The following is a 9,850-nucleotide window of genomic DNA, read 5'->3' as shown; positions in this document are numbered from 1 at the left end:
AATAAAAATAAAAATAAAAAATAAAAAATACGGGTAAAAATTCAATTGGGCCTTGCCCATTTGGGCCAGGCCCAAATGATCTGGGTCAGGCCCAATTGATCCGGGTCAGGCCCAATTGATCCGGGCCCGGACCTGATTGGGTGTCTACAGCTGCCCCTCTTTGCGTATTTTCTGTGAAACAGAAATTGCGCAAAGACGTAGACACCCAGTCAAGACCCGACTCGACATTTTCATTTTTTTTTTTTTTTTTTTTTAGCTCCTCTTGACAGAGGCTCTACGACTTTGAAAAATAAATTGCTCCTCTAAACAGAGGCACCACGACTTTGGAAAGATAAATTGCTCCTCTCAACAGAGGTACCACGACTTTGGAAAAATAAATTGCTCCTCTAAACAGAGGTACCACGACTTCGAAAAGTAAATTGCTCCTCTCAACAGAGGTACCACGACTTTGGAAAAATAAATTGCTCCTCTAAACCGAGGTACCACGACTTTGAAAAGTAAATTGCTCCTCTCAACAGAGGTACCACGACTTTGGAAAAATAAATTGCTCCTCTAAACAGAGGTACCACGACTTTGAAAAGTAAATTGCTCCTCTCAACAGAGGTACCACGACTTTGGAAAAATAAATTGCTCCTCTCAACAGAGGTACCACGACTTTGGAAAAATAAATTGCTCCTCTAAACAGAGGTACCACGACTTTGAAAAGTAAATTGCTCCTCTCAACAGAGGCAACGAACTTTGGAAAGTAAATACTCCTAGACAATCATGTCCGAAGGAGTTGAAAGTTGTGTTTGAAGGGATTTCAGGAGATTATGCCCAAAGGTCTTATAAATCAACCCTGATACCAAGAGACATCCTATTTCGAGGATTAGGAACTTACCTGACAAGTTTCTTCTCAAACTTGCAAAGTCTTTTTATATCTGTCTTTTTCATGTGGGATGTTGGAACACCCCTGCTTCTTGAATTTGTACACTATACTTTCCTGAAAGTAGTGTATGCTATGCAAATGCATATGAATTTCAATGCATGCTATGCAAATGTTGGTCAATTAATTCCTGTTCAATGTATGGTACTCAAGTTTCTCAAGCTCTTTTTTCTTTCTTGGGTGTCAAGCCCTTGGATTCATCAAGGATCCAATTGCACTGCTCTTCTAAGATCGAACCAGTGTAGCTCTCAATTGTCTCTTTCACTCACATTCTTCTTGTAAGAAATCTCTTCCTAGATTCAATTTCCTAATTAGAACATGTCGATTCTGCCTTTTTCACTCTTGACTCATTCAATGTAATGTAAAAATCTTTCCTGTTGTTATTCATTCATCAATCATTATTTCAAATTCAAAAAGTAAGAATGCATTTGCACATTTCTTCAATGGTGGGGTATTAAGAAGAAAAGAATCTGAATGTTGAGAAACAGTCATAAGAAAAAAAGACACAAAGAATGGAATAGAATGTCTCTTATTAGCAAAATGTTGGCAAACTTTGATTAAGAAAGAATTACAAGGATAGGTATGGGGACAAAGCCCAAAATGAACAATCAGATAATCATGATAACACATCTCAAAGTCTTTTCTGAAAACTCAACCCTCTGATGTATTTAACAACTTGGAACTCTTCCGAACTTGTTGGCCCCCATATCAGCAGACTTTTAAATTCGATGCTGTATCCTCCTTATCTAAGCTGCCTTTTCAGGTTTTCAACTTAGACAAACCCCCTATGACTCAAACCGCCCTTTTTGGGTTTTCGCCTTGAGTCCTCCTTTTTCATTCACTTTTTCTTTTTTCCATTTTTTCATTTTTTCATCATTTTTCATTTTTTCATTTTTTCCATTTTTTTCATTTTTTTTTCATTTTTATTTTTTTATTTTTTTTCAAGCATAGTATTTCTTCACAGCATCAGAATTTACAGGATGGGGTAAATCATTTCCATCCATCTCAGTCAGTATCAATGCTCCACCCGAAAAAGCCCGTTTTACCACATACGGCCTTTCCCAATTCGGAGTCCATTTTCCTCTACCATCGTGCTGGATTGGGAGAATTCTTTTCAAAACCAACTCTCCTTCTCGAAAGCAACGGGGCCGAATCTTCTTATCATGAGCCCTCATCATTCTTCTTTGATATAGCTGACCATGGCACAACGCAGTCAATCTCTTTTCTTCTATGAAATTTAACTGCTCATAACGTTCTCGAATCCATTCAGCCTCTTCCAACTCAACTTCTTTTAAGACTCTCAAAGAGGGGATCTCTACTTCCACTGGTAGTACAGCTTCCATCCCATAAACCAAAGAAAATGGGGTTGCCCCAGTAGAGGTGCGAACTGACGTTCGATATGCAAGCAAGGCAAATGGCAACTTCTCATGCCAATCTTTGTAAGTCTCGGTCATCTTCTCCAGAATCCTCTTTATGTTCTTATTGGCTGCCTCAACTGCCCCATTCATTTTCGGACGATAAGGTGCCGAGTTATGATGCTTGATCTTGTATTGAGCACATATTTCTTGCATCATCTTACTATTTAGATTCTTGGCATTGTCTGAAATAATTCTCTCCGGAAGTCCATATCTACAAATGATCTCTTTCTTTATGAACTTGCAAACCACGGAGCGTGTCACATTTGCATATGATGCTGCTTCCACCCATTTTGTGAAGTAATCTATCATCACAAAAATGAATTTGTGCCGGTTAGAAGCTTTTGGAGTGATTGGACCAATGACATCCATGCCCCACATTGAAAATGGCCATGGTGGTGCCATAACATGTAAAGCAGATGGTGGAGCAAGGATCTTATCAGCATATATCTGGCATTTATGACATTTACGAGCATAGTCGATGCAATCATTCTCCATCGTCAACCAGTAATATCCCGCTCTCATGATCTGTCTTGCCATCATATGTCCACTAGCATGTGCCCCACATATTCCCTCATGCACCTCTTTAATGATTTTCTTCGCTTCAGTCTCATCTACACACCTCAATAATACTTGATCTTTACTTCTTTTGTACAGGACATCCCCATCCAGGAAAAAGCTCATAGCCAATCTTCGGACGACCCTTTTATCATTTTCTGTTGCATGAACTGGATACTGCTGATCCTTGACATACTGTAAGATGTCATAATACCAGGGTTTTCCATCTCTTTCCCCCTCTACATTAGAACAATACGCTGGTATATCCTTAACATCTAACTTGATGGGCTGAATGTCCGTATTATGATTAATTCGAATCATCGCAGCCAGAGTAGCCAATGCATCAGCAATCACATTCTCTTCCCGGGGTAAGTGATCAAACTGGACATCTTCAAATTGTTTTGTCAGCTCTAGAATATACTTATGATACGGAACAAGTTTTGAATCTCTCGTCTCCCATTCTCCTTTCAACTGGTATATGACTAGAGCTGAGTCTCCAAATACTTTCAGTACTTTCACTCTTCTTTCTATAGCAGCTTGCAGGCCCATGACACATGCCTCATACTCAGCGATGTTATTTGTGCAATTAAAATTTAACCTCGCTGTTACAGGATAGTATTGTTCTTCTGGAGAAATCAGAATTGCCCCAATTCCATGCCCCAAGGCGTTAGCAGCTCCATCAAAGTACATTCTCCAACATCTTTCCATATGCTCCCTTTCCTCCAGTCGGGAAATAGTCATTAAGTCTTCGTCAGGGAATTCCAGCTTCATCGGCTCATACTCTTCAGTAGCACGATCTGCAAGAAATTCTGCTATAGCGCCTCCTTTTATTGCTTTTTGGCTCACATATATAATGTCATATTCTGAGAGCATTACTTGCCATCTAGCGATTCTTCCTGACAAAGAAGGCTTCTCGAAGATATACTTAATTGGATCCAATTTTGCTATGAGCCACGTAGTGTGATAAAGCATATACTGTCTGAGTCTTTTGGCAGTCCATGCTAATGCACAACACATTTTCTCCAATGAAGAATACTTGGATTCATATTCCGTGAACTTTTTACTCAGATAGTAAGTAGCTCTCTCCTTTCGGCTAGCTTCATCTTGCTGCCCCAGCACACATCCCATTGAATTTTCATTTACAGTTAGGTACAGAATTAAAGGTCTTCCTGGAACAGGTGGCACCAATATTGGAGGGTTCGATAAATACTGCTTAATTTTATCAAATGCCTCTTGACATTCTTCGTTCCATTTCCCAGGATTATTCTTACGGAGAAGCTTAAATATGGGATCACATTTGTAAGTAAGTTGAGAGATAAACCGAGAGATGTAGTTCAATCTCCCCAGAAAACCTCGAACTTCTCTTGGCGTGCTGGGAGGTGACAAATTTTGGATGGCCTGTATCTTATCGGGATCAACTTCAATTCCTCTTTCACTGACCACAAAACCTAGCAACTTCCCTGACTTTACCCCAAAGGTGCACTTGGCTGGGTTTAATTTGAGCTGAAATTTCCTTAACCTCTTAAATAACTTTCTGAGGCTAGTAACATGATCTTCACCCTCACAAGACTTTGCAATCATATCGTCTACATACACCTCAATCTCTTTATGCATCATGTCATGAAAGAGTGTTACCATAGCCCTTTGATATGTTGCCCCAGCATTCTTTAACCCAAAAGGCATGACTTTGTAGCAGAAAGTTCCCCACATGGTCACAAAAGTAGTCTTTTCCATATCATCTGCAGCCATTTTTATCTGATTATACCCCGAGAAACCATCCATAAAGGAGAAAATCGAATGCTTAGCTGTGTTATCTACCAGTGTGTCGATATGAGGTAAAGGAAAGTTATCCTTTGGGCTAGCCTTATTCAAATCCCGATAGTCTACACACATTCGTACTTTTCCATCTTTCTTAGGAACTGGGACTATATTGGCTACCCATTCTGGATACTTGGCCACTTGCAGAAAACCTGCATCAAATTGTTTCTTCACCTCCTCTTTAATCTTTAGCAGCATTTCGGGCTTCATCCGTCTCAGTTTCTGCTGAACGGGCTTACATTCTGACTTTAGGGGCAATCTGTGCTCCACTATCTCTGTGCTCAGTCCTGGCATATCCTGGTAAGACCAAGCGAATATATCTATAAATTCTTGAAGTAGGTCTGCCAACCGTCGCCTATCTCCAGATGGAAGTGAAGTGCCCATTCTAACCTCTTTCTTATTTTCTTCATCTCCCAGATTCACTAAGTCCACTACCTCCTGATAAGGCTCAATTGGCTTATTCTCTTGTTCAATCATCCTCATTAGGTCCGGAGACATAACATATTCTTCAAAATTCTCTTCATTGTCAAGTTCATCAGTATTAATTGAATTCTCAAAGTTAACCTCTTGATGGTTATCATGATTATCTTCTTGTTCATTTAAAGACCTGAAATTGAATGAAATGGGATATGTTGGCAAGATGTGTTTGAAAGGTGAAAATAATGAAGGCATGAGAAGAAATGAATGTAAATGCATCCTCCCTATTTTTTATTAAAAATAATAAATGATGAATGGCCCAAACAAAAAGGATCACCCCATAGCCTTGGGCAAAAGCTATTGAGATGTTACAATTACATTGAATCAAAATCAAAAGTCAGAGGCATTTCAATGGCACTCCAATTGTTCAGCTCATAGTCTTGTGGACAAAGGCGAACCCATTCTTCTTTGTTAAGCCCCACTTCATCTTCAACAGCATTAATGGCTAACTGGGCAAAGTCCTCTTCCACACTTTTCTTTGCATCTGGGTTCATAAATCCTCCAGGTCTGAAGGTTTCGTACAATTGTGGGATAAACATCAGTCTTGCTGTCTTTCTTGATGGCCTTCTTTTGACTTCCCACTCTGCCATCTCGTATCCTAAGCCTGCCCTGTCGCTATTGTCCGCTATTGTCGGAGGTTCTTTAATTCCCTGCAAATTTTTGCCTAGCCCAAGTCCTGGACGCCAGCCTTTGTTGATGACTTGGCTCACCACTATTTTTAAAAAAAGCTGATTTTGAAATCCTTCGCCTACAGTATTGACCAATTCAAAAGATCGATAGGAGCATTCCAAAGCTTCTTCGGCAGCCTCTACATATGGAGTGTTCAGTGGTTGGGTCACTAGCATATCTTCTTCTCCAACTACCACTACTAATTGACCTTCCACATTGAACTTGATCTTCTGATGCAAAGTAGAGGGAACAGCTCCTGCCATGTGAATCCATGGCCTTCCTAACAGACAGCTGTAGGATGGAGAGATATCCATCACTTGAAATTTTATATTGAAGGTGCACGGCCCAATTTGTAAGGGCATCTCAATATCCCCCAGGACTTCTTTTCTGGTTCCATCAAAGGCTCTCACAATCATCTGACTATCCCGCATATGAGAATAATCGATGGGTAGCCTTGCCAAAGTTGACATAGGCATGACATTGATGGCAGAACCATTATCGATAAGGACTTTAGCTATGATATGGCTCTGGCACTTTACTGTGATATGCAAGGCCTTAGCATTTCTCTTTCCCTCCAAAGAAATCTCATCATCACTGAATGAAATGTGATTTGGCATGACTAAGTTTCCAGCCAAGTGATTCACATATTCGACAGACACGTTATGTGCCACGTATGCCTGATTCAACACTTTCAGCAAGGCATTTCGATGTGGCTCTGAATTCAGCAACAGTGATAATAATGAGATTCGAGCTGGCATTTTATTCAACTGTTCCACAACTGAATATTCACTATGCTTTACCAGCTTCAGGAATTCACAAACCTCCCTTTCTGATACTGGCTTTGGCTGATCTTCTTCAGGCTCTATTTCCGGGTTATTTCGCTTTTCTCCTTCTTTAACCTTCTCTCTTCTGGCTCTCTCTAGCATTTCTGGAGTGTAACATCTCCCACTTCGAGTAATGCCTCCTACACCAGTTATATTGGAAGCATCAGCTTTGGAGACCTCTTCTTTTTGCCCCTGAATTACAGTGTCACAGCCATATTTCCAGGGTACAGCTTTATCATCTTTATATGGAAAAGGAGTTGGGACTCTAAAAGTTACCGGTCTAGGAAGGAGTTTATCTATGACTGACTTTGGTTTGTTTCCACACTGAATTGTCACTGGTTTTGGAAACAACTTTACAGGCTTATCAGTCATGTATACTTCAGCATTTTTTAGGCCTTCTTTTTCTTCATAGACTTCCATTTGGTGTGAATCCAAGAGTCTTTGCACCTCCTGGTGAAACTGCTCACAGGTTTCAAGGGAATGGCCCATTCCCCCACTATGATACTTACAACTGGTACCAGCTATATATACTCCATGATAGCTGTGTGGACTTACCAGTTGTATCATGTCTGCTTTTCGTAAAACGTTGAACAGTTGGTCGAGAGGTGTCTTGATATCTGCCACTTCTTTCTTCACATGGCGCTCCTGTTCTTCACCTATAGCATTCACATTATGATTTGGCAAAGGATTGCCACTAACATTTGGTGCAGTCATCCCTCCAGTGTCAAAGCAGATCATCCCATCTTTGATCAACCGTTGCACTTTGTGTTTCAGGGTAGTGCAATTCTCGGTAGAATGACCGACGATCCCATAATGGTAGTCACAGTGGGCAGTGGGATCATACCACTTAGGGTAAGGTGGCTTAAGGGGTTCCAATTTACTTGGAGCAATCAAGTGACTGTTGTAGAGCTCCTTGTATAACTCCGTATATGTCATTGGAATTGGGTCAAAAGTAGGTTTTTCACGAGTGGTTCGTTGCTCCCGCGAACCACTAACAGGGTTAGTTGGGCGAATTTGTGGTCTTGAGGTAGGTGGGATGTTAGTACTGTACATGGTGTTTTGGGGTCTATGAGGGGTTTGATAGGTTTGGGGGTGTGGTGGTTGTGTAAATGGTTGGTATGGGTGAAAAGAAGTGTTATTTACAGCAGGGTGATATGGCAAGTATTCTGGTGGTGGGTAGGGTGAATAACCTCTAACCTGTTGTCTATCAAAGCTCACAGCCTGAGCTTCAGTTTCTTTTTTCTTCGGGACTCTTTTGCTAGATGCTTCACTTCCTTCTAGCTTGCCATTTTTGATGGCACTCTCAATGATCTCTCCCGAGATTACCATATCAGCGAAATTTTTTGTTGCATTCCCTATCATCTTTTCATAATAGGGAGGTTTTAAAGTGCTAACAAATAGCACTGTAGTTTCTTTCTCAGTCAAAGGAGGTTGTACCTGAGAAGCAATATCCCTCCATCTCTGGGCATACTCTTTAAAAGATTCGTTTGACTTCTTCTCCAGGTTCTGCAAAGACAAACGATCTGGGGCCAAATCGATGATATGTCGATATTGACTGATAAAGTCATGCGCCATATCGCTCCAAGAGCGAATACGAGTTCTGTCCAGCTGAACATACCATCTGGCCGCAGAGCCAGTAAGACTGTCTTGAAAAACATGCATCAATAGCCTTTCATCATGCGCATGAGCTGCCATTTTCCTACAGTACATGGTGATGTAGGTTTTGGGACACTTTGTACCGTCATATTTTTCAAATTTCGGTACTTTGAACTTATGGGGGATAACCACATCAGGAACCAGGCAAAGCCCAGCAGCATCAACTGACCCATAAAAGCTAAATCCTTCTACAGCCCTTAGCCTTTGCTCTAGCATGCTAATCTTGGAACTTTCTTCAGCTTCTACCTTCATCTTTTCCTTTTCCTTCTCTTTTAAGTCATCTAGATCAGGAATTGGTTCTACTGCCTTTTCAGTGAAGACAGGATTTATATAACTGTTATACTGCCCTGGGTTGAAAGTTGATGGCATTCCAGGATATGTTGGATATGCGAAATGTTGTAGTGGGACTTCTTGGGCAGACGGAGCTTGAGGCGGGCCAAAACCTGGAGGGTACAAAGGGTCAGCCACTTCTTGCTGGCTTGTACTTCCTTCAACTCCTTTTCCTTTGTTCATGTTATTTAGAGCCTCCAGAATCTTGCTTAGCTCACTTTCAATCTTCTCCTGAGCTTTTTCTAGCTTTTCGAATCTATGAGAATTTTCCTGCTCCATTTGCCTTGCTCTGGATCTTGTGTTGAAACGATGGGCAGGGTTTTCGCTAGATGGAGCTATCCTTGGAACCTTGAGTACCATACCTCAGAATTAGTAACTTTGCATGATTATCACATGGTTAAAGTGTAATGAATGAGAATGCAATGAATGAAAAATGCATGTATGCAGAGAACATTTGCCTTAAAACGGTATTCAACTAAAAAAATTTCATTTATTCCAAAAAACTTTGATCTACATTGAGTTTATCCCTCTAGAATTATAGCCATAAAATTGTTTGATCTGTTCATACTGGGCTTTGGCTTCTTCTATGAAGTTCAACAGACGCTGTCCATGTTCTCCTACTGGGGCCACCACTTATCTTAATGCTTCTGCCTCTTCCACCATCTCTTTTGCCTTACATACCCCTTTATGGATCTGGGTTGTTAAGTGCTCAATGTATTTTTGCCTTCCTAGGTTCTCTCTTTTACCACACCAGACTTGGTATGATAATTCTCTATGTTCTCTGACCAGTGCAGCGATGCGATCTCCTTGTTCTTCTAACCTTTGACTTAGCCCGCTCAAATAACAGTTCAGCATGTTAAGTTCTGCCTGTGCTTCGGTACTTTCTTCTTCCAATTCGGTATACTCTTGCTTCAATCTTGTATTTTCCTCAGTCAGCTCGGTAATGGTTATCCCTTTGGCTCTTTCCCTCACACATAGCCTCTTATGCTCCTGGTGTAACTTTGCTAGATCTTCAGTAGCTGTATCACGTTCTCTAGCAATCTTGTGAACTTCAACTTCATATCTTTCGGCTCTACCTTTCCACTGGGCTTTTTCTTCTTGAAGTTTCTGAATCTCTTGCTTTAACTGGCTCTTTTCAGACTCAAATTCTTTTGTTGTCAGTTCTAACTCTGATGGTG

General features: G+C 40.8%; 1 protein-coding gene across 1 annotated transcript; it reads right to left on the bottom strand.

Moving 5' to 3' along the window:
- LOC111283299 (uncharacterized) lies at nt 1-9,312 on the bottom strand. The gene is made up of 4 exons (XM_089756352.1): nt 7,449-9,312; nt 7,242-7,316; nt 5,512-7,145; nt 1-5,323 (listed from the first exon to the last, which is right to left on the bottom strand). The coding sequence occupies exons 1-4, from the start codon at nt 9,030-9,032 to the stop codon at nt 1,867-1,869; spliced, it is 6,750 nt and encodes a 2,249-aa protein (XP_089612478.1). The 5' UTR covers nt 9,033-9,312; the 3' UTR covers nt 1-1,866.
- Nucleotides 9,313-9,850: the final 538 nt, after the last annotated feature.

This window comes from Durio zibethinus, chromosome 27, assembly GCF_047325235.1.
Source record: "Durio zibethinus cultivar Kanyao isolate XHJ-2024 chromosome 27, ASM4732523v1, whole genome shotgun sequence".
NCBI classification, from domain to species: Eukaryota; Viridiplantae; Streptophyta; class Magnoliopsida; order Malvales; family Malvaceae; genus Durio; species Durio zibethinus.
This window is presented reverse-complemented; position numbering and strand designations above follow the sequence as displayed.

Bases quoted from the DNA above. Each gene is read 5' to 3' on its own strand.
- LOC111283299 (XM_089756352.1), bottom strand. From the start codon at position 9,032: ATGGTACTCAAGGTTCCAAGGATAGCTCCATCTAGCGAAAACCCTGCC. The intron at 7,317-7,448 runs GTGCAACGGTTG...CGCCATGTGAAG, and splicing joins GCACTACCCTGAAACACAAA to AAAGAAGTGGCAGATATCAA. The intron at 7,146-7,241 runs GTAAGTCCACAC...ACCTGTGAGCAG, and splicing joins AAGCAGACATGATACAACTG to TTTCACCAGGAGGTGCAAAG.